This window comes from Meles meles, chromosome 7 (assembly GCF_922984935.1).
Source record: "Meles meles chromosome 7, mMelMel3.1 paternal haplotype, whole genome shotgun sequence".
Lineage (NCBI taxonomy): Eukaryota > Metazoa > Chordata > Mammalia > Carnivora > Mustelidae > Meles > Meles meles.
The window spans coordinates 86,871-111,285 of NC_060072.1; the positions used below are offsets into that span (position 1 = coordinate 86,871).

The 24,415-nt window shown below is 59.8% G+C and overlaps 1 protein-coding gene across 6 annotated transcripts in view; it reads right to left on the bottom strand.

Moving 5' to 3' along the window:
- The window catches only part of SHANK3 (SH3 and multiple ankyrin repeat domains 3), a 51,792-nt gene that overhangs the window by 14,103 nt on the left and 13,274 nt on the right, over positions 1-24,415 (bottom strand). For 5 of the 6 annotated variants that reach the window (XM_046011942.1, XM_046011941.1, XM_046011947.1 and 2 more), the window contains exons 11-21: positions 23,648-23,921; positions 20,440-20,642; positions 19,224-19,337; positions 13,773-13,848; positions 13,391-13,473; positions 12,743-12,867; positions 12,510-12,642; positions 11,510-11,590; positions 7,618-7,641; positions 3,805-3,935; positions 3,144-3,228 (exon numbers count right to left, since the gene is read on the bottom strand). In XM_046011942.1, the coding sequence (XP_045867898.1) occupies positions 3,144-3,228; positions 3,805-3,935; positions 7,618-7,641; positions 11,510-11,590; positions 12,510-12,642; positions 12,743-12,867; positions 13,391-13,473; positions 13,773-13,848; positions 19,224-19,337; positions 20,440-20,642; positions 23,648-23,921 (1,329 nt within the window). The remainder of the gene's footprint in view (positions 1-3,143; positions 3,229-3,804; positions 3,936-7,617; positions 7,642-11,509; positions 11,591-12,509; positions 12,643-12,742; positions 12,868-13,390; positions 13,474-13,772; positions 13,849-19,223; positions 19,338-20,439; positions 20,643-23,647; positions 23,922-24,415) is intronic. The other variant, XM_046011943.1, reaches the window with a different exon arrangement.

The following is a 24,415-nucleotide window of genomic DNA, read 5'->3' on the forward strand; positions in this document are numbered from 1 at the left end:
AATGGAACTTTAGACTAAGCACCTGATACATGTTTGAGTTTTACTCCCTGTTGGCTGTGCGACCCCAGGCCAGGCCCTGAGCCCCTCTGAAACTCAATTATCTCATGAGCAACACAATCTTAAAATGACACCCACGCTGTCTGCCTTGATGTGCTTGGGTACGGCTCTGCGCCAGGCTGGGGCTGGAGTGCTCAGGGGCCGCACTGTCCTCTGCCGGGCCAGAACCCGGCAAGACCTCCCAGGTGTCCTAATGGACACGGTATGGACCCCTGCGCTACAGGTGTGTTCCATTAGGCTGCAAGTGTTGGCCGGATCTGAGGAGATGGACGGATGGCCCGTCCGTGCGGACACACACGGTGTCTGGCGGAGCGCCCTGGGGATGCACCCCTGGCTTCACTCGGTGCTTGGTCACACTTTTATGAACTCGCTACTGTGCAGATCGCCTGTTCCCGGCTACCCGCTCGCTTAGCCACCGGTGTGGCTGGCCCAGGCCTCCAACACCAAGCCGCTGCCATCTTGTCCTGCACGACAGCTCTTGGACCCAGGGCACAGCAGAGACGGGCCTTCCTGGAAAGACTGGGGCTTGAACCCCAGCATTAGGGTTACCGGCTGGTGTTCCTTAACCTCCTGACCTCGGGAGGGGTGCTGGCCCCGGGGCTGGGGTGCCAGCGCAGGGCCATTTAAAGCCTGCAGCACAGGACTGAGCACCTAGAAGTGTCCGGCGAGAAGGCTGAGTTCCCCATTCATTGTCGTCATTTTTAATCTGCCTTCCACCCCCTCCACTGGACACAGACGTCGGGGCCGGGTTCATTGCAGGTCCCCTCCCCACTGCACTTACTATACAGCACGTCAACACCCGCCGAGCGCCCCTAAGCAGATTTGCCATGCCGAATCCTAACTTAGGGTGCGGACAAGTCACTCGGCTGGGATGAAACGGGGAATCGGTTCTGTCACCAGCCCAGGTAATCCTGTAACACCTGCCCAACAAACACAGCAAGCATTTCTCCAACATTTACTGTGTGCCAGCTTCAGGGTGCAGAGCCTGTGTCTACCAACAATTCCAGCAGCTGTTGCCTGTCCTGTGCCCGTAGGACAGCCCACTGAGTCAGCCTCAGAGCAGCCTTGAAGGCAGACACGAGACGGTCCTCAAGTTACTGATCAGGACCCTGAAGTTTGGGGCGCCTGGGTGGCTCAGTGGGTTAAGCCGCTGCCTTCGGCTCAGGTCATGATCTCAGGGTCCTGGGATCAAGTCCCGCATCGGGCTCTCTGCACAGCAGGGATCCTGCTTCCCTCTCTCTCTCTCTCTCTGCCTGCCTCTCTATCTACTTGTGATCTCTCTCTGTCAAATAAATAAATAAAATCTTTAAAAAAAAAAAAAAAAAAAAAGGACCCTGAAGTTTCAAGGACCGAATCATGTGCCCAGGGCCACAAGGGGGGAAAACTCTGGGAATCTGACACCTCGGCCAACATGTTGGTGACATAGCAAGCCAGGGCCAGGAGACTGAAGATGAACCCCTCTCAGTCACTCACGGAGTCAGCACAGGAGGGTCCAGGAGGAACCCCACCAAGAGGCTCACATCCTACAGGGCAGACACTGAGATCTGGACCCGTGGTGGTCAGTCCCAGCACTGGGCTAGGCTGAGGGACAGGCCATCTAGGCAGAGTGAGGGCAGGTGCGAAATAGCAAATTCTGGTACACCAGGTAAGAGGGAAATGGAGATAAATGCTTCCCAGATGAAGTAGGAGAGACCTGGGGCCGGGCCACAGGATCCCAAGGCAACGAAGAGCCCCTGTGGGTCAACCGGAGGGACGTAAGGTGATGTCTGCTCAGCAGAAAGCCCCCATTGGCCAGGCCTGAGCAATGGGCTGGCCTGATATCTTACCAGAAGACGGGTAAGGCAGCTGTGTGACCTTGGGCAAGTCATTTTACCTCTTTACCTGTTTCCTCATCTGTAATACAGAGGTATTAATAATATTACCTCACCAGGGTTGCTGAAGTCTTAAATGAGCCAGTGTGCAGGAAACAGTGTTGTAGTAAGTGCTAAGCGTTACTTGGTGGTGAAAAGATCACGGGTGTGGTGGGGCTCACATGGGCAGACGGACGGAGAAGTGGACGAGTCTGTAGGTGAACGGATGCACAGGTGGGCGCACAGGTGGGCGGGGAGGGTGCCTAGATGCCTAGAGCGATGAGCAGTGGGTGGGGCTTGTGAGATGACCTGGCCAAGAGCGATGGCTGAGTGGGGATGTGAGAGCAGTGCTGGGCGTGACGAGGTCCCAAGGAGACAGGTGCAGAAGGCAAAGAAACTAAGGACACAGTCTTTCGAAGGACCCACACTTAGTGGGGTGTGTTTTGGGGCGGGGGAGCGGCATTAAAGACTGAGCAGCCTGCGAGCGGAAGGAAGAACCGAGAAATGTCCTAAAGCCCTGGGAAGGTGAGTGTCATGGAGGAGGGAACAGAAAGACAAATGCCAGCTGAGGTTGGAGGGATGGTCATGTGTTCACTGGAAAGAATACCCTGGAAACCACTGGTGCCCCTAGTGGGAGCGATTTCCGTTTTAGGCAGGGACAGAGTTCATCTGCCCCAGGCTGAGGAGCAGGTTGGGGACAGGGACAGCACGTATAGGTGGCTTCTGGAGAAAACTGGCTGTGAAGGAGAAAAGAGATACAGAGCAATACCAAGGGCGAGGGGCAGGCAGGTTCAAAGGCAAGTCTAGGGTTAGAGACCTGACATGTATTCACGCTACGGAGGAAGAAACCAGGACAGGAGTAGAAAACCCAGGGACAGGGACGCGGTGTCTACGGAAGGCACAGGAAGGTGACACCGTGGGACAAGAGGAGCAGAAGGGGTGTGCACACTGCACGGTGAGCGGTGGATGGGGCACACGGGACGGGGAGCGGCGGATGGAGTAAGGAAGCCTCAGGGTCTCTTCTGGCATAGTGTATCTGGATTGGGGGAAGGACTGACCCCACGTATGCCCACAAACAAGGAGATTCCTGGGCTGTGACTTGGGAGAGGCAGTTCTCAGAGGAAAACCAGAAGCCCCAGTAGGAGGGTTAGGGGAGACAGTGTCCTCCAGCCCCACAGCAACCCCAGCCCCCGCCCCGTTCCTTCCAGCCCCGTGCAGCCCCCAGCCCAGCCGTACCTACAGACTTGGTCCGTGGAATCCCCTTCCGCAGGGAGCCGGGCAGCTTTTCCGGGACTGGGAGGCCCTGGCGCTCAAACAAAGACTGTGGGAGTTGGGGGGTTACACGGAGGCTCTGGGGCTCCCAGTTGCCCATCCAGCCCCAGCCATCCTCCGCAGCCTGAGGTCAAACACCCCAAGCACTAATTCCAGTGGGGCCAGCGCAGATGGGGCCTGACCCAGGACGCGGACCCAGGTCCTGAGGTCTCCAGGGAGCAGGACACAGCCAGGGGGGCCCTGGGCATAGAGTATGGATAGGGTTGATGTGGGTGAGGCTGGAGGAGTCGCCCAGAAGATGCCGGGTGAGGGGAGTGGCCGGGGGGGGGGACACTGCCTTGTACCCTCCACAAGGCCGGGGTGCTCTAGGAGGTCCTGGGTGTGACTGTGCAGGAGATACTGAACCCACAGCCAGGGCAGTGAGCACCCAGCCTTGTGTTAACCTGTGGCTCTAGGGGCTCCGATCTGCCCATGTGTGAGCAGAGAAGCCGTGCGGCCCTTCACCCCTGCCCCGGAGAGGAGGGGCCAAATGATGGGCTTCCACCCCAGAAGCACACACACACACACAGCAGCAGGGGACAGGGAGCTCTGACCCCCGTGCCCCCCGGCTGCTGGGGTGACTTACGCTGATCTCGGCGGGGGTGATCCTCCGACTTGTGGGCCGCTGTTTGACGGTGGCGGCTCTGGAGTCGGCGTCCGCGATGTCCGGCCTCAGCGCAGGCTCCGCGGCGGCCGCCAGGATCTCATCCAGTTTCTCTGCGCAGCCGGGGGAGGCACCGTCTCAGCAACCTGGACCCTAACTGGCTCCTTCCCTGTGCAGCCCCCCTGCTGAGTCCTCCCAGAAAGCCTGGTCCACCTGGGGCTGCTCAGGGAGCCCCTGGACCCCACCCACCCCACGTCCCTTCCTCCAGACGCAAGACCGGGGAAACCGGGAGCCAAGCAACATACATCCCATCTGAGTCCCGTGGCCGCTCTGTCCTCAGCAGCTGGGCCGGGTCACCCCTCCAGCCCCACTCCAGGAGAAGCCTGACTGACTACTGGGGAGAGGACCCGGGGAGGGACAGCACTGTTCAGAGCCCGGGGACGTCCTGAATTTGTTTCCCTTCGCCCTCTCGCTTTTCTCCTCAGCACCTGGCGTTCCTCGTCTGTCGGGGCCGCTGCACCAAGAGACAAGCTGCTGGTGGGGCTGCAGACCCAGGACAAAGCCTGGTCTACAGCCGGCGCCCACAGAAGAGGCAAGTAAGTCAAGAACAAGTGAACAGGGGAGCCTTCTGAAAACAGAGCTCTCGGTCCCAGGCTAGGGACAAAAAAAAATTTAAAAAGGCCCTAATGCAGATTAGGAGACCAGAGACCCTTGCACCCCGCCCCAGTCCCTGTCCCAAGAGCAGCCCCACCTTGGGAGGGAGGTGCTGAGACAGGAGGAAGGCCCTGGGAGGGAAGGCGCGGAAGGAGGAAGGCTGACGGGGAATAAGGCCCAGGAAGGGAGAAAGGCACCAGGAGGCCTTGGGCAGTGTTCAAACCCATCCTAAAGAAGAGCTGTGTTTGCTTATTTTTATTAAAGCTGTTTCATGTTTTTACAAGTGGTGTTTTTGCTTATCACCATAACTTGGAAATTTTGTTAGATACGTGTGTCCCAGAAGAGCAGCTGAGCCTGGCTGACTGGGGTGGGCACTCGGGTCAGCACGTGGGGTGCAGGAGGGCGGGGGCCGGCTCACCGGCGTCATCACTCACGCTCTGAATCCCCAAGGCCTTAGAGGCTCTGGCAAGACTAGAGGACCGTATGTTGGTCGCACTCGGCCTCGCACAGAATGCCCCCCATCAGAGGACACAGTCAGCCCCAACACCCCCTACTCAGCGGTCGCCATGGGGAAAGAAGTCAGCTCCTTCCAGCCAGCTGGCCCCCAACCCAGACTAGACCCACACCGCGTACCCACTCTGTCCTGACTTAACCTCTCAGTGCCTCAGTTTCCTTATCTGATAAAGCGAGCGTGAAAATGGCCACTGCTTCCATGTCAGCTGTAAGAACTGGCACAGACGTGAGAAGTGATACACCTCCACTTGGCTCGGGGTGAGCCCTGAAGACATGCTGCCCCGCTTTCCCCAGAGAGCCTATGTGCTCCCAGAATGTGCTGCGTGTCCAGCCTGGGCCCTGAGTAATACAGGAGTTCAACAAAGGGGACAGCTCACCAGCAGAACTCTAACCCACCTACAGACTAGCTCACAGGTCCTGTGCATGGCTCCCATCGCCTCTGAGAGGGCTCGAAAGAGGTCGTCGTCTTTGTTTTTGTAATGAAGCAAGGAATTTCCCTTTGGAAGCTGAACCCACAATCACCACCCTTGGTTCGGTCCTCGGTGACTTCCGGTTAGGAGAGCTTCCCATAACCCTTCTCTCATTCCTCCAAATCATACAGAGAAGATGCTCATTCTACCCAAGAAGAAACGGAAGCTCTGGGAGATAACGCGCTCCAGATCACAGATCAAGTAAGAGATCAGACTTAACCACCATGTTATCCAGAAACCGCAGACATAAAGACACGAACGGAGAAGAAACATTTCCACACGGCGTGAGTTCACCTGAGCTGTGGATTTTAGAGGCTGCATCTCTAGGTCCAGAAGAACGCAATCCCAGAAACCAAAGCAGTGCGTACGTGAGGTTAGCAAAGCAAATGTTGTTGGATATGGAGGGGGCGTGTTGCTGGGGCCAGCCAAGAATTATTTCCAAAAGAGAAAAGAAGCAAGAATTCTGCAAACTCCAAGCTGGTGAGGTGGACAACAACATCCACCATTATTAGAAAATACAGTCTTCAATAAAGTATTTTAGATACTTAAAAAAGAAAATGAAGGGGCGCCTGGGTGGCTCAGTCATTAAGTGTCTGCCTTCAGCTCAGGTCATGATCCCAGGATCCCGGGATCAAGCCCCGCATTGGGTACCCTGCTCAGTGGGAAGCCTGCTTCTCCCTCTCCTGCTCCCCTAGCTTGCATTCCCTCTCTTGCTGTGTGTGTGTCTCTCTCTGTCAAATAAATAAATAAAATGTAAAAATCTTTAAAAAAAAAAAAAGAAAGAAAGAAAGAAAACGAAGCCCATGAAGAACCAGGTCTGGGGCTTGGGAAATGCACCCTCCCCTCAGCCGCACATACACTGGCTCTCAAGATTCCATCCGCGGTGGGGACACAGCTCAGAACCCAAGCAGGAAGGAGGGGCCGCAGGGGCGATGAACTGCCCGTCACTTCCCCTCCAGCTAGAAGAAGTGTGCAGCCCACAGCCCAGCACCCTGAGAGTCCTACTGATGAGCTATGGGACAGAGCCAAAATATTCGAGAAACAGCTTGTACGTCTGCCTCATAGGATGAAGAAAAGCGTTCCTAGAGGACACCTAGTTTCAACACCTAGAAAGACACTGGGGAAAGCACCCAACCTGGGACTGGGGCAAGGAGCAATGGGAGAGCCCCGAGGGCAAGACTGTGGGCTGTGCTGGAGAGCCGGGGCCCAGACAGACAGGGTCAGCACGGCCCTGGCACAGGGAAGGCCCTGTGGATCCCAGAGTGAGGGGAGGGTGGACACAGAGACAAAAGTGTGGATACACCTGCCTGGGGCCACAAAGCCACCACAGGCTTCCATCTGGCTCTGACTCCTGTTTAGCCAAAAATGAGTCCCCTGTCAGGCCCCCAACCCAGAGACAGAGGAGGCTCGCAGAGGCCAGGCCCTGAGATCTCACCAGAGGCTGGACCTCAGGCTCTGACCCCACAGGGAGGCTGCCTTCCTCGCGGCAAGGCTGGACACACACCACATACCGGAGGGGGCCTCAAAGGGTACCGGTGAGGCCTGCAGGGAGCAGCAGGGGGACATATGGGCCGGAGGAGCTCCGAGCTCCTCCCCAGTTCTGCTCCGAAGGGGTGACCATCAACACTGGGCTTGACCCCACAACAGGCCAGCACAGAAAGGGGAACCACACACCAGGTGCAAGGAGCCCCCAGAAAACGGGCAGAAAGGAGCAACATGGGCCAGTGCTGCTCACCCCACTGGCCCAGTCACCATGCTCCCTAGGAAGACCCACAGCTGAGCACTCGGAACCCTTCCCCCACCTAGCTCCAGGACACCACACAGGCTGTGGCCTCCACTGGGAGGCCCTCCCAGCTCTGCCTCACCAGGCTGCCTCAGTGGCCTTCACACCCCACCCTACCCCAACTCACCTGAGACCCCAAAGCCCACGGCTCTGCCTGCTAGGACACCCCCACACAGCCACACCCCTGGGAACTCCCCATGCGTCCTTCCCTAGCTCCCTCTGCTGTACCCACACCAGATTCCCAGGAGGAAGGCCAACAGGAAGGTACAGCCCAGGTTTCTCGACCACCCTGACTTGAAATGGAACCTCCTCACACATCAGCACTTCGCTAGACAGGGGTAAAGCTGGAGCCTGGGGACCGAGCAGAAGACTCACCCCCTTTCCTTCTCCGAATGGAGGCTTGCAATCGAGAAACAGAGCAAAGCGGGTAAGAGGCAGGCTTCATCCCTCAGCATCCGGGCCCCCTTCCCACTCCCATGTCCCCGGCTTCCCCACTTCCCACCCCTCCCAACAACCAGGACCCCCCAGATCCCCTACACCCTCTGGCCTACACCCCCTATCAGCCCGAGTGGCAACTGTGCCCAAATGTCAAGGTGGTACACTGAAACTCAGTACCTGAAACTCAGGTAGAAACCACCGCAAGCAGGCACGTGTATCTGCGTGCGTGCAAACCCAGGCACGTGCACACGCACATGCATAAAGACGCTCATGCACACACAGACATGCTCTGGACGCGTCCACACTATCAACTGTTTGTTCAGAAAAGACACAACCGCCCCACCACCACCAAAAACGAGCTCAGAGGCTGCTAAGAGCTGCAGTGCTCAGTCTTGAGTGCTCCATGCACAGTGTTTCCACCAGACCATGGCCCATCAGGGCCACACACGGGCACGTTACCTGCCCCGACGTTCTCATCACAAAAGAAAAAGGGACCCAAAGTTCCAGACTTCTCATGGGAAAGCAGATCAACAGGAGGGACTCAGACCCACCCAGGCCCTCCCTGGTCTGTGTCTCCACTGATCTCTGCAGCCCCAGCACATTTCTGGCTCAAGCAGACAAGCATGTAGTCACCAGGAACCCCCATGCTGGAGGGCACTGGGTGCGTCTCCCCCTCCCCCCCACCTGACTCAGGAGGAGGGCTCCTCTCCCAACCTGTTCCTCTCAAACCTGTTTCTGCCGGCCACCTCAGGCCCTCACTTTCCGGGCATCACCTCTGCTCACAGTATCCCCCACCAGGGCACTCCTGACCTCCTCTCCCTCCTGCAGGACCTGGCTTCTCCCCAACACCCACGGAGCAGTGTGCAACCGTCTGGGCGTGAGTCCCCACCCGTGCCACCTGCCTTTCTGTGGCCTCACACTTGCCTTTCTTCCCATGTGTTCAGGTCATCTTCTCAAGAGACCACAGCACCCTAACAGGCTCGGCCACTTCTCAGCACCGCGGCCGAGAGCCGGCGCATTCATGCTGTCGATAAACCCACAGGTCCAGTTTCTATCTGAGGAAAGCACAAAGCCAGACCTGGGACGATCCTCAGGTACCTGGGGAAACCCTGATGCCGGCCTGGCCCCCTCAACCCTACAGAAGGTCAGCCGCGGTCCGACTTCCCCGGGCAGCTCCTCTGGAGGCAGCGGGCTTCTCCTTCTCCGAATGGAGCTACAGGGAGAGTCTGGGTCCCGCTTCAACAAGAGTGATGACCCCTCCTCACCCAGCGGTGTGGATGGAGCCTCTGTGCAAAGCTGGCCCTTTGTCCTCCCCCACACTCCGTTCAGGTACGAACTGCTGGAAACCACGCCGAGGCAGCAGCGGCGAGCCCCTCGAGAAGACGAGGGTGTGCAGCACAGTCCTGCCGCCCAGCAGCAGGAGAAGCCAGACCAGTGCACGGAGACCGGAGGCTCTCCTGCTCACTGCTTTCTTCAGACAGAAGCATCCCAGGAAGCAGAAGGCAATTCTGCTTCCACGGGGCTCCGTCCCCCGGCCCCTGGAGGCCCACACCCCTCTTCACGCAGAACTAGGAGGATCCTTTCTGAATGTGTAGCTGAACATGGCTATGTGCCAGCCTCTGGAAGAAACGCCCGGGACCCACCCACCACAGCCTTGGTCTGGTGTCTAGACAGACCCAGCTGCCTACTGGTACTGGTTTATCCATCAGTCTGGGCCCTCTACCAGTGAGACGGATCAGCTCCCCGTGATAAGTTTTGGACCCTTGTGACCCTGGGGCCAGAAGTCTGCTGGTTTCTCCGCCTCAGTCTTCAATGAGCAGGCTTAGCTGAGTACAGAATTCTAGGGGGAAAAGCATTTTGGCTCAAGACTCTTAAGTTATTTTTCCACCGTCTTCTAGCATCTGCTGCTGCTGCTGACAACTCTGGTTCCGAGTCATCCGGCTGCTTTGGTCGTTAAGACCTGTCTTTGTCCGTGACGTCAGGAAGTTTTCGTGTGACAGGTCTAGATGCAGACTGATCTTGATCTCCTTGTTTGGAACTTACACTTCTTCCAAACGGAACCCTTGTTCAATTTCAGAAAATTCTTAGCCATTTACTCTTCAAATATTGCCTCTTTCCAATCAGTTCGTTCTTTTCCTCTGGAACTCGCATCATACCAGGATCTTCTCGCTTGTCCTCCATTATCTCTCATATTCTCTTTGATAGTTCTCCTCTCCCTATCTTTCTGTGTGCATTTTGGGTTATTTCCTCAGAATTATCTTCTAATTCACTGTTTCTCTCTTCAGCTGAATCTAGTGTACTGCTTATCCCACTCGGATTTTTTTTTAATCTCAGTGACTACACACTTTCAGTAACAGTTCTTTAGGGATCCTTTTAAAACCTGCTTATTCCTTTTTTTGGGGGGGGGGAGGAGAGGAATACAGTCCTTTATGGGCTGTCATAAAGGGCTATCCTTTATGAATTCTATTACTTCTTTAAACTTCATATTTAAACACCTCATTTTGTGTCTTACTTATTCTTCTGTGACTTCCAATTCTTTTGATGCTAATGCCAGCCCCTGGGCTTGGTTCTAATTTTCCCACTTCTCATGGGTCCACAGCCCCATCTCTTGGCTTTGTGGAAGCATCAGAGCCTCAAGCCCTGCCCTCAGGGTCTATATACTGTCCCAGCCCTCTTGGACTGTGGAAGCATCGGCAGCTTCCTCTCACTTTCTTCACTGATTCCTCTATTTCTTGAGACCTGGGAAATTCCTCCTCCTTTGTTTTGAGTTGGCTATCTATTTTTGACTTTTACTTTATTCAGAGTATTTATGGGGAAGAAAAGTATGACCACGTCAGCCTGGTCTATCTTGGTGACTGTCCTCCTCCTACAATGCAGACAAGAGCACCTGCGTGGAAGGAGGGTGGCTCAACGTGTGTGGCCAGGACGAGGTCAAGGATCTCTCTATTAGTAAGGTCAGCAATAATGTAGGGGGGACAGGTAAGTGTTCTTTCTATGGCTGGGGAAGAACAAAGCCTGAAGCCAGGGTTGAGGGTCAATCTAGAACCAGGACCAGGGCCTTTCCTGCGGCCAGGACGAGGTCAGAAGCCAGCCTAGGACCAGAGTCAGCATTCTTTCCACAGCCAGAGCCCTAGTCAAGTCTGGGACTAGAACTGGGTTCGAATTACAGGAAGTCAGAGCATGTGAGCAGTCCTGCATATTGGGACATGCCTACGATGGGGCTGTTAAGGGTCACATGTAATGAGACAGGCCCACAATGAGACTACTGGGGGTCATCCTGGGATCATGCCCTCATCAAAGCCCTAACACACTCTTCTTCGCCTCCTATCGCTCACGAGGGCCTATCCCACCCTCACACTGAGATGTTCCCACGGCCCTGTCAGGTCAGCGGCTCACCGTAACCCCTGCTTAACTCACGAGTGGACAGGGGCTAAGCGGGCAGCAAGAAGCAAAAGACCACGCAGCCGGTGCCAGCAGCGCCCAGAGGGAGCCCAGGTCCCCTGACCCCTGCTCTTCCCACCCCTAGAGGAAATGTAGCGGTTGAGCCCGGCCGGAGGCAGCAGGGGCACATGCACGCAGACCCACCGGAAGGCCAGGTCCTGCTCCCTGACCGTCTGTCCCGGTCGGCTCCCCGTCAGTCTCCAGCCCTCGTGCCAGCCACGTGTCATCCCCCCGCCCAGCGCTTCAGCACCCACCCCCTTCCCTCTGACCGTTGCAAGTTTGTCGGTCTGTCCTTCCTCCCCTCTCTCCCTGCCGGGCTCTGGCCCCAGCTCACACTGCCTAGCTTCCCGCTGGGGCTGTCCGCCCACCATCCTCCCCTGCTGCTCACCCAGTTCCTCGAGCTCGGCCGTCATGGACTTGGAGCGCAGGGTCAGCGTGGTGCTGGGGGCCCTCTTGGGGGGCGGTGGGGCTGCAAAGAAGAGGGAGGCCTTGGCCCTCCTGTCCAGCGGCAGGCAGCGGGGGGTGGCCAGGTGCAGGTGCCACCTGCGCTCCACCGCCTGGATCTCCTCGTACTCCCGGGACGACGAGTCGCACTGAGCCAGGATCTTGTTCAGGCTGCGGCTGGATGCAAACTTCTTCATGGCGCTGGGAGCTTAGGGGGTGCTGAGGGCCCGGCGGGGGCCAGGGGAGCTGGGGCCTCGGGAGCCGGGTGGTCAAGCGCCCCAGCAGGGGTCACGGCGCCAGCCAGCTCCTGCCTGGGTGCCCACCCTGGAGGCTCCGAGGGCCGAGCCGGGGGGCACGGGAGCCATGAGGTGGGGGCTGGGAGGGGTCTCCCGGCAGGCTGGACTCCTGCGGCTCCAGCGCTTCCCCCCCCCCCACCAGCCCTGGAGGCCACTGCCCCTCGGGGGACCAGGCTGCGGTCAGCCGAATCGGGACCTGGGCTGGGCTGGCCCAAGCTGGCAAAGCCTCCCGGCCCCGGGCTGTGCCGCGACGTCGCGGGGAGAAGACGCTTTTCCTCTCCCTCAGGTGCCGCCTCCCCCTTCCCTCCGACAATAAGCGGCGGCGGCAACCTCACGGTTGCTATGGCAACCCCGGCCTCCAGGCAGCTGCTGGCACTGTCGGGAAGGAGGGCTCTTCCACGCCAGGGGCTGGGGGACGCCGGGAAGGAGGGGGTGGGGATCTGAGGAGGGGCGACCTGGGGTCAGGGGTCAGAGGCTGGGGGGCCCAGGGCTGGTCGTCTGTCATCGGGGACCGGGAAGCCCCCCCCCACCCGGGTCCCCGGACGCTGGACACTTCACCAATCTGACGTCAACAGCCTGGGGTCGGGGGTGGAGAGGGGAACCGGGGCCTGGGGTCAAAGGTCTCGGGTCTGGAGCCCGGCCCCTCACCTCTGCGCCGGGCCCCATCTTCTTCTGGCTTCCTCGTCACAGACACAACCTTCATGACCAGGCGGTTCCCGCCCTGGCGGATCAGGGCCACCACCTGCTTGTGCCCGACCTTCACCACGTTCACCCCGTTCACCTGGGACAGACAGGGGGGTGGTGGGGGCGTTCCCCGCGGCTCCTCCGGGGCACTGGAGGTCAGCACCCCGCCTGGCCCCACAGGCAAGGCCCAGCCTCACCTCGATGAGGAAGTCTCCGGTGCGCAGCCCGGCCCTCCAGGCCACGCCCTCCACGTCCACCGACTCCAGGTACTGGAGCGCAGGGAAGGCCGGTGTGGGTGTGAACTCCTCGATGGGGGTCTCCGCTGTGGGGGGAGGCAGGTAGGGGGGTGCCTCGCCGGCAGAGCCGGGCGGAAGCAGCGGGCACGCGGCAGCCTCCCACAAGGGGTTCAACATGCTGAGCCGAAGACGACTGAGGCAGGGTGCCCGGGGGCTGCCCAGGGTGGAGACCCGCCCTCAGCCCCCCAGAGAGGATCCCGGGCCAGCAGACACGCTCCAGCAGAGACCTCGGAAATCAACAGGGCGGAGAGAAGGGACCACGGCCTCGCACTGGGACGTTCCAAACCAAGGCCAGAGTCGGAGCAGGGGAGCGAGGCAGAGTGGGGCCAGAAGAGAGGGTCAGGGGCAAGACAGGGGGACAGGGGCCAAGGGAACAGGGAGAGAGAGAGTGGGGGTAGGCAGGGGCAAAGGATGGGGCAGGGGTGAGGGACAGCAGCGAAGCTGTGGGGCAGGGGGAGGCAGGAAGGAGCACAGCGAGGTCGAAGCGAGATAAGACACCTGGACCCACCCCGGCCCCACAGCTCGCTCGCAGACCCCACCCCTCCTTACCTTTCGCTCCCCGGAGCACAAAACCAAAGCCCTCGTGGTCGCGTTTCTGAAGGACGGCCACCTTGTCGTCAATGACATAATCACTGGCAGGGCGGGGGGGGGGGAAGCAGGGAGGGGTGAGGAGAGCCCCGCCGGAGAGCACTGGCTAGCAAGCGGACCCCAGATGTGCCCCAGACAGGACCCAACAGGCACAGCCCACCCCGGGAAGGTGTCCCCGGACAGACGCGGGAAGGCAGACGACAGAGGTGGGCTGGGGTCACCTCCCCCTTCTGCCGTCCTCACCCCCAGGCCTCCTCGACCAGCTTTCGTCCTCCCTCCGTGTGGGACGGCCACCCGCATGCACGCCTACCCTTGCCCGCGCGCCACACCCCCTCCGCCCTACCTGTGAGAAGTGAGGCTGTCATAGGAGCCCACTGTGTAGTGACGGAAAAGGCGCTTGGTCCGGTCCTCCCGGGTTTCTGAGGGAAGTGTCAGCAGATGGAGGGCCGCGTCCTCCGGCTGACCTGCACTGCCCCTCCAGCGTGCTGGTCACCAGCCTCTGCCCGCACACACACACCCCCCTGTGGAAGTGGGAGGCCCCATGGCCCTAAGGCGAGAAGGCTGAGGGGACCGTGTTGGAAACCCTGGCCTTGGGGGTTCAGGGTCCATAAAGGGGAGAAGCTTCAGCTCATCTCTCTCCTGAGGGGCTGCACACAGCAGACGGGGCGAGGCCAGGGCCGCCTTCAGAAAAAGCTGGCAAGCCCCGAGGCGAGAGCAAAGGAGGCGTGACCCTGTGTAGGCACACGTGTGTGACCCAGAGTCACGGGTAAGTGCTGTGTTCCTACAGGCGTGTCGCGCTGTAGACGACACACGCTGGCAGGAGGGGTCGCCACGTCCTCACTGAAAGCCTCACAAGAGCCCCCGGAGGCTCAGCCTCCCAGGGTCCCTTCCTCCAGGGCCTGCCTCTGATTGGGCAGGAGGTCCCTGTGGGGCTGGGACCCCTTCCTGATGTCACTGCACCCCACAGAGCCTTGTCGCCACCTCACTCTCGACCCCAATCTCCATCACAGCCGTCACAGGGCTGGCCAGCTGTCCCCCTGCTGCCCCACCATGGCCTCACCGATCTCCTGCCCACAGGTTCCGGCCCACACCTGCAGCCACCCGGCTGCTCCCGGCTTTCTTGTCCAGCTTCCTGGAAGTAAGACCCCCCTGCACCTCACCCCCACTCCTGCCCCCCAGCTTCCAGCTCTCCAGGACCCCCAAGGACCCCAAGACAGCTCTGCACGCCTCCCATCTCAGCCACGGCTCCTCTCTCCTGCCCTATCATCCAGCATTTCTCAAGATTCACTCATTCATTCAACAAGTGTTTAGGGAGCACCTACTAGGTACCAAGCACTACTCGTCTCGGACTCTGAGGAAACAGCACAGAGCAGGACAAACCCCCCCCCACCCCCACAGAGTTTACCATCTATTGAAGAAAGAGAACAGAAAGACAGGAAACTGTATGTGTGTGACAGGTCAAATGATGGCCGATGTTAGGAGAGAAGCCAGCAGGACAGGGCACAGAGAAAGTTTGCGGTCCCAGGGTGGTCGCGCAAAGGCTCATCAGGAAGGGACAGTTGAGGAGAGGCCCAGAACATTAGGGAGCAGTCCGAGGGCTCTGGGTGAAGGGCTTCCTGGCAGCAGGGGCCCACGGGGCAAAGCCCACATGGCAGGACTGGCTTGGGATGCTCAGGGGACAGCAAGCAGCTCGTATAGTTGGGGCAGAGGGAGGGAGGGAGAGGAGATGAGATCAGAGACAGAACGCACGACTGACTGAGTTCCTCCTGGGTAAGGACCACATCTCATGCATTTCTACGATCCCAGCACCTCGTACAGTGCCTGGCACATAACAGACCCTCTGAATGCCGACTGGAAGGATAGACGGGTGGAGGACAGATGGACAGACAGAACAAGATATAGCTAGAAAAACAGATCTGACCAAAGTTAAATGGATGTAGAAGTGGATGAAGGAGAAGAGAACAGACTGGAAGGGCAGCGGACGGGCGAGCGGACGGGTCAGTGGGCTGGGTGGGTGGAGAGAGAGGGGACAGCCGGACCGGTAGTCAGAGGGACGCACTGATCAGTCCACGGATGGATGGGTGGGTAGACGGACACACAGAGAGAGGGGTAGGCTGGCTGGGTTGGCAGGACGGCAGACGAACGGCAGGAAAGGTGAGTAAGTCAAGGGATAGACGGATACGAGAGTAGACGGAGTGGTGGCTAGACAGAAAAAGTGAAGGAATTCCTGTTAACATCAGAAGACACAGCTGTCGGCAAAAATACTGGTCTCGCTTTTAGGGTCTTGCCACTAACATGACTCTCGGTAAGTCGACAGACCCCTTAGAGCCTCTCCTTGATGGAAAATTCTACTTGGAGGGTCCTCGAGGTTCTGATGGCCTTTATCACCCTAACCCTCCCCGCAGCTCATCTGCTCCCTTCTCTTCTCTTCCCACACAGTGCCAGTCACGCACCTGCACCCACCATCCTGCCACTCCCAAGGCCAGAGCAGGCCAGGCCTTGTCATTGCTGGGGGGGGAGGGGGGGGAACGCATCCGACCCCTTGTTGCCTGTCACACCCTTCTCCAAACTAACCCCACTTCTAAATGGTCACAGCGCCTTCCTGCAGAAGAGCCCCCTCAAACCGCAGTTCATTAGCCTCCAGGTTTTAGATTTTGTCAAATTATATTTATTACATAACACAAATTCATTTTCCAGTTTTATTAATCAGACACATAGAAGCCAGCTGAAGTGAAAACACACAGCATGACCCCCCAAGTACTCAAAGAGAGGGAGAGAGGAGAGGAGGGGGAGGAGGGAAGAAGGAAGGGGCGAGGGGAGGGGGACCTGGCCAGAGCCTTCCCCGTATCCCACGTACCCCCCTGTGCACACAGGACTTCCCTCACTTCTCGGCTCTGCCTGCAGCTGCCCCTTTCACCCGTCCTGCTCCAGCCAGGGGCCTGGGAGGGGCAGTGTCTGATGACCCTGGGCATCAGCCGGGCCCGTGTGTGCTGGCACGGTGTCCCCTTTTTGGCCTCTAAGTCCCTCTCTGTCCCCGCTCCAGTCTCAGAGGCAGATCTTTCTCTGGATCTGGGCCTGTTGGAAGCGGGTTCCCAGTCCTGGGCTGCCCTCTGGCCTCAGGCAGAACTCGGCCCCTGGGTCCCAGATTAGACACGATACACCAGAGCAGCTGGTGGCTAGGACTTGGGCTGAGGACATCGATTACTCCTACCCCTTGCCAGCAGGCAGCCCCCTCAGGCCGCTTGCCCTCTCCCCGCCCAGGAAAGGGCTCCACCGGCCAGGCACCCTCTGACCCTCTTTCAGGCGACACACAGCAGAGCCACCCTGGCCTCGCAGCCCTGCCCTCGCCCGGAGGCCTGCAGCTCCCTCTCCAGGTGACCCCTCGCACCAGCTCTCTCCACCTCCTCACTCTGTTCGCCCTGGGCCTTTGCCCCAGCCCTAAATGGCCTGCACCATCGAGACAGGGCACCTCAGTCTCCTGCAGCCCTGCCACAAGCTGTGAAGCTCTTCCACTGGGCCCACGGCCCCCTGACCAGCCTCACACCCCCACCCCAGCCCTGCCACTGCTCCATGCCCACCGGAGCCTCAGCCACCCAGAGCCCCTGAGGCACAGCAGCTCCCGCACAGACCCTACAGGCCCCGCCCCCAGCCTACACCAGACTCTGCCTTCCTAGAAAGGAACTAGCAACTGCACACCTCCCAGACCTGTGCGACAAGTCAGAGGATTCTCTTATGTAAAAGTGCTAACATACACCGGACATCCTGACGCGGCTAGGAGTATGCCAGATCCCAGCTAGATCCCAGCACGCCGGATCCCAGCCAGATCCCAGCGTGCCGGATCCCAGCTAGATCCCAGCCAGATCCCAGCACGCCAGATCCCAGCTAGATCCTAGCCAGATCCCAGCACACCAGATCCCAGCTAGATCCCAGCCAGATCCCAGCATGCCAGATCCCAGCACACCAGATCCCAGCCAGATCCCAGCACGCCAGATCCCAGCACGCCAGATCCCAGCTAGATCCCAGCCAGATCCCAGCACGCCAGATCCCAGCCAGGTCCCAGCATGCCAGATCCCAGCGCGCCAGATCCCAGCCAGATCCCAGCACGCCAGATCTCAGCCAGATCCCAGCACGCCAGATCCCAGCACATGCAGATCTGGAACATCAGGCCATGCCCCAGCGGACAGGCTCTGCCCCTGGCCCCAGCAGCTGACCACCTAGCGGCGTTCCAGCAGTCCTGCAAGGCTGCTCTCCAATTTCCTCCCAGCCAACCCCAGGGGGCTCCCGTGTGCTCCCCCCACTCCGCAGGTACAGGAACACTCCAACATACCAGCGGTCACTGCTGTGCACACCTGCCCCTCTCTAGGCAGATAGCTGGCCTCCGTGACCCCGCTCCTAACACAAGGCCCAGTGTACATCGAACGCATTATCGAGATTTGCTGCTCTCAAATCCCAGCTTCAAACTCAGCTTCTGGAGCCACACAGTTCTCACACCAGAGACCTTACTGCCCTCCCACGGGGAGCACAGGGCCCAGGCCCGATTCAAGGAATCCAGAGGCCCCTTCTTCCCCACCTCCCTCCATGAAGTTGGTACCAGGACCCAGACCTATGAGACCATTCCACACCTGGACACACTGCCTACCTACCCTCCGGAGGCAGAAAACAGGAGGTGGGTGTCCCTTTCCGTGCTCCCCACCACCAGGAGAGCCATCAGGGCAAGACAGGGAAAGGTCAAGTAAGGAGGAGGGGCACCTGCTCGGGAGGTCAGCAGCCGCTCCTGCTTCGCCGGGCCTTGGCCACACTGCACATAGAGCAGAGGTCCAGGATACACAGGGCTTGGCTCCCCTTGGGAAACCCTCAACCAACAGCCCTGGGCCCAAGCCCTCCATGTGCAGAGGGAGGGACGTGGGCATCCTCGGCCTAGACACGCCACAGCTAACTACCACTGGTCACCACTCAGGCGGGGGCTCCCTGTGTGACACCAGACCTCCAAGGCAGAAATAACACTCATGGGTCTAGGGCCCTCCTAGGAGCCCTGAGTACTCACTGCAGACACACAGCCAGACCTGGCCTGGGAGCTCCGAAAAGGGCAGTCACTACTCACTACTGGCAGGACCACCTCGGATCCCAACACCCAGAAGGCTCCTTTCTGGAGGCCCAGGCAGTCGGCAAGGTCCGACTACAGCTGCTCCCCAGCCTTAGAAACTGCAACTTTGCCCTCACATCCTCCCTCCAGGAGAAGGCTGCAGCCATCCCCCGACTGCTGCCCTCAGACCATCCCGGCCCCAAGGCACCCACAACAGCCCCTCTGGGCCCCACTGGCCTCATTTCCTCTTGGTTGGCCCAGGCCTCCCTGCACTGCCCACTTGGACAATCTGTCCACTTTGGAATGACGCCTCTTTTCTCATCCTGACCTCTTTACTTGTCTGCCAGCCACACAGGCGTCTCGCACTCCAAACACCCAGGATTTCTGTGGGGACTATGGGGGTGGGGGGTGGATTATGGTCACTGGGAGTCACGTGTGGGGTCACAGAAAGAGGCACCATGATACTGTGTGTCCCGTGAGCAGGTCCCATGTGTCTCTATGGCTGTGAAACACCCACATGCACCCACAAGTACATACGCGGTGTACACGCTGTGTCTGTCATGTACATGAGTTTGTGTCCACTTTGAACGTGTCTTTGAGTTTACTCTAGGCTTTCCTCTGTGAATATCCATGTATGTAGCTCCGAGCAAGACCAAAGGGGAACAGAGGGCAGTGCCCCTCGGAGCTGCTCAGGGGCGTGGGGTCACTCACCGTGCCGCGTGTCATACTGTCTCATCTGGACCTCTTCCACGCAGTCAGCCGGGAACCAGCCCGTGCGGCCTTTCACGGTCCCCTCCCAGAAACCGCCCTCCCCAATGCTGAGCACTGGAGGGACAGAAGCCAGACAGCTGTCAGGGCACCGCAGGACACCCAGGGATCACCCCACCCACCACCACAGGCTCAGGGTCTGCCCACCACCTCTCCCTTCACCCCTTTCTCTTCCCTTCCCTTCCTTCATCCTCCCGGCCTTTTCCCTGGGAAGATGTTGGGATCCACACAGCAGACAGAAATGAACAGATGGACACAGCACCGGAGAGGCATGTGGAGGACAGAGAGACACACAGATGGACACACTCGAGGGGGGACACCAGGCAGAGGCAGGGGCCACAAGCCTCCTCCTGTCCTCCCAGTTGACCCCTCTCCTGCCACCTCTTGAACCAACCCCAGCCTTGCTCTGTTGCCCACCCCAGGGGTCACTGCCAAAAGCTCAGGGTCATTGTGCTGTGGCCAAGAGGTTAGGCCACACAATGGCCCAAAGGAGGGTTGACCTCACAGCTGTCTCCTTCTCAGGATCCCATGGACGTAGGGCACCCGTGAGGATAGGACCCCAAAAATGACAGAGGCCCCATAACGAGAGGAGCTTGTCATGGCACAGGAACTCCCCAGAACACAGAAAGCGTCAGTGACAGAAACCTTCATAATACACAGGCACTCACATAATTGTCACAGATCTCCCGCACATTGGGACAGGGTCCCCACATATCACAAGGATGTCCAATGAATAAGTCCCAGAAGTGACACGGGAATCCCATAATTGGAGGAAGGTCCCTGATGGGATTGGGTCCTTGAAATCCACAGAAACCCAACGACACCAACCTCCATCCTGACACAAAAACACCCCCATGACGAGAAGAACCTCTATGGTGACAACAGGGAACCCACACTGGCAGAGGACCGAGAGGGACCCTCATGGCAGGACCCCCGTAAAGACTGACACCTCCCTGACACGGAGCCCTTCACGGTGACACAGTGGCTGATGCATCCCATAATGACCACAGCGGCTCGGAGTTCCAGGAGGCCCCCAACGACAGAGACCCCGAAAATGGCATCGGCCCTTCCACGATCGCGGAGGACCCCGGTCGTGCTCCCGGGAGGGGTGCCCCCCACCGCGCGCGCCCCGCGACCCCGCCCCCCGCGCCCCCCTCACCCTTCACGGCCTCGCCGCGGTGCAGCGGGATCTCGCCCTCGCCCTGCGGGCTGTGCGCCTTCACGGCGATGAACTTGCGGCCGGGGACGGCGCTGTAAAGTTTCCGCTTCGGGCCCCGGGGCGGCGGCGCTGGGGGCGCGGGGGGCGCCGGGCCGGGGCCGGGCGCGGGGCCGGGTCCGCCGGGGCCGCCGGGCCCGCTCGGGCTGTAGACGAACACGTAGGTGACGGACGCGATGCCGGGGGGCAGCGGGCACGCGAAGCCGGCGCCCGGGGCCTCCATGGCGCGCGGCCCGGCCCCGCCGCCGGCCTCACCGCAGCCGCCGCCGCAGCGCCCGCCGCCCGCCGCCCGCCGCCGCCGCCGCCCGCCCGCCCGCCGGGGGCCCGGCCCGGGGCCGCTCCATGGGCCGCGCCGCCGCGCCCGGCCCGCTCCCGCCAGCGCACAAGCCGCGCCCGCTCAGGGCTCCGGGGCCGCGGGGCTGCGCTCCCGGGCGCGCCGGGCTCGCTCCATGCCGCGGCCGCTCCTCGCGCCCCGCCTCCTCGGCGGCCGGGCTCCTCCCTCTGCGGGCGGCGGCGGCCCTCCTCCCGCTCCGCCGGCGGCCACCTCGCCGCGGCCCCACGGCGGGAGAGGCCACGGGCAGGGGCGCCGCAGCGCGCGCAGGGCGGAGGAGAGGTCGGACTGCGGGGCGCGCGGAACGCGGTGGGCAGAGCCCGGCGGCGGCGGGGGAGGGGGGGCGGCTCCGCGGCCGGGAGGGGCTGCCCCAGCGGTCCGCCCCCACGTCCCTGCTCGGGCCTCGGCCTTCTCGCCACCTGGCCGCGGCCACGGGCTGGGCGCCCAAATCCTCCTCCAGACCCGGGTCTTCTCCTCCTCGACACCTGTCCCTGACCGCCCCTGCTGACCACGCCGTGCTGACCACCTTCCCCGGCCGGCTCCCCGGACCTGGGCACCGAGGCTGAGGCGCGAAGCCCTCCACCTTCGCGCTGCTCGAAAGCCTGCACTGGCTCCCCAGTACCTGGGCGGTCCAGGTCCACTTTCTCAGGCAATAGCCGGGCTCTCCGGGAGGTGAGAACTAGCTACACTGCAGGCACAAGGTTGGGCATCTTCCTTTTCCTCCTCTGGGCTATTCATGATGCTGTCCCCAACACTCCAGCTGCTCCAGTCCTACTCATCCGTCCAGTTCAATGACTGCCTCTCAGCTACAACCCCATTTTTCTCTGCCCTGCTCTGTGATGCTGGGGCACTCCGCCACACTTTGCTGGGAGCGGCTCCATGCCAGGCTCTGCCAACAGGGGGCGCTGGGTGGGGGGAGACTGGGCCTCCCCCCAACACTGCCCAGCCCTCACCGCCACCTCCCCCCCCCCCCCCCCCCCCGCCCCCAGCTCAAATGCCACCCTCTCTCCTTTAACCTAAGGGGATCTCCTTCCCTGGGGTCTTCTCCCTCCATGGTGCACGGAACTTCCTCAGTCCCCTCCTGGTCACTCACCAGGAGCTCCCCTTACCTGAATCCCTGCCCATCTAACTGCTTCTTAGTCCTGGGCCCCAGCTGTCCGTGTCCTTCCAAGACCTTTAGGACCCCCTATTAGCTCCCCCCACATCTGGCACTCTAGGCACCCACTAAATGTTTGTAGAAAAACAGTAACAACCCTGCCGTCCCACACAGAGCAGGTCTTAGTTCTATGTTTGCCAAGAGGATGAATGAACATACAACAAATACATCAAGGGCATCTACAGGTTTCTGTTTCTGCAAAACTGAAACATCCCAAAGTTTGTTCTTTTAGCCACTGCACTGTCCTACCCTTAAGAAATCCATGGGACATGCAAAAGCTTCAAGGGAGAACTGAGGTGATTTGGAGCAGGACAGACAGCGTTGGAGTCTGGGCAGAGACACAGAGAGAGAGGAGACATCACAGATTACAGCTGCACCAGCAGGGACAAAGGCAAAGGGAGAAATTGCTTTCATAAGTTCCTGCTGCACCCAAGCCCTCTGCTGAACACTCAGGCTTAGAAAATTGGGGAACCAGGTCTGCCTGGGGCCCACTTACGCTGCTTCCTAGCTCTGTGACTTCAGACAAGTCACTTCCCCCATCTGAACATCGGGACCCTCACCTGTAGAAAGTGCTAAGAAAGCACGGCCTCACGCGTGGCCAAAGTGAAGGGAAACGACACACGTATGCTGCTCGCCCAGCTGTTGTCGTGAAAACAAAATGCTGTTCATGTAACTCATCCAACAATGTCTCCTGAGCACCTCTGTGTGACTGGCTCTGGGAAAGCAGCAGGAAGACAGCTCCTGCCCTCCAAGTGCCAGGAGGAGAGATGCCCTAACCAGCAGCAGCTGGACTGTGCGGTGGGCCAGGGGATCCCCGTAGGAACCCCTCACCTGCCCAGGTTCTGGAAGGTTTCCCGAAGGAAACACCTGTTTCCAAGGAGGATTACTCCTCCCTTGCTGATGAGACCCCAGGCACAGAGTGGTTAGTCGACCCATCCAAGGCCACGGTCAGCAGACACCAGGTCTGTCTGCACTGGACCCCGACCATCTGTCTGTAGAGCCAGTGCCCACCCACCTACTCCCCACTGTCCAGCCCACCGAGGCCAGTGGGGCTTTAGCCCAGGCTTCTTCCTCTAAGTTCTGGGGATGGCAAGTCCCTCCCGTGGCCCTGGTTCTCAGGGTCCCAGCACTAACAGGAAGGGGTAAAGAGTAGAAGCAGAGGGTCTTGGGGTTCTACAGGGCTGGAGAGGTCGGGGGAAAGACGAAGACTCGCTCTTGGAGACAGGGCTAGGGGTCACCTATAGGTTTCAAGCCCTCACAGAGATGAAGCTGCAGTCCCTAACCCCTTACCACACACCACCCAGCCCTGCCTATCTCAGCCTTTATCCTCCCCCTAGCACTGCAGGAACCTTTGGGAGGCACAGAGCTGGCCAAGCCCTCTCCTTCCACATCTTCCCTGAGTTCCCCCCAGGACAAACCCAGCTCCAACCAAATTAGCATAGGGGAGCCTGCTCCAGCCCACAAGGCCTCACTCTCTTCCCTCTCCTATCCAGGGAGGCCTGTGGGGGGGGCCTGGGAGTCGTCCACCCCAAGCCTCAGCCCATCACTGCAGGCGTGCCAGGCACCACTAGGTCTCTCCCTGCCTCTCCATGCCGGCTCCTCCTGCTTGGGTCCAAACACCCTGCCCACCCAGACCCTGTCAGGGCCTCCCAGACCCCTCCTACCTGATCTTGCTCTGGCTGCCCCTGCCTGCTGTGGGGCCACCGATGTCATTCTCTTGGTCACCATCCCGATCTCGGTCTTTCTCCTCTTGCAGCCGCTGGAGCAGAAGCTGGTGGGGGAGGCTCCGCAGCGAGGGTCCTGGCGAAGCTGCTGGTTGCACCTCACCCTTCAGGTTGATGTCACTGGCTGAGCGCTGCAGGGGCCGAGGGGAGGCCAGGCCACTGGGGCCAGCCAGCCGCCGTCGCTTTGCGTAACTGGGGGTTTCCCTGAATGGTACTGGGATGGGAGTGGGGGGGTACAGATGAGACTCAGGGCAGCCAGATAGGGTGACCAACTTACCCTGGTTTGCTTTCCAGATCTGAAAACTAAAATCCTACATCCCAGGAACTGCCTCAGTCCCGGGCAACCAGGACAGTTGGCCAGCCTATGACTGAAGCTCCCATGGAGGGGGTCACATCCCAAACTGCCTCTAACTCTAGTTTCAGGGGTAGAAGCCCGCTCCTCCGGTCAGCCAAGTAAGGTCTTGGGCATACTCAGATCTGCTCTTGGAACTGCCCATGTCACAGGCTTTAGCAGAGGCAGAACAGGCCACACATGACAAATCTAACCAGGCTACTGCCGCACTGGACCATCGAGAGTTAATGATAACAAGGGAAACTGTAAAAGATGTTCTAGACCAAGGGTTGGCAAACTTCTGTAAAGGATCAGATAGCAACGACTTCAGCCTTTGCAAGCCATATAGCCTCTGTCCTGAGGACTCAACACTGCCC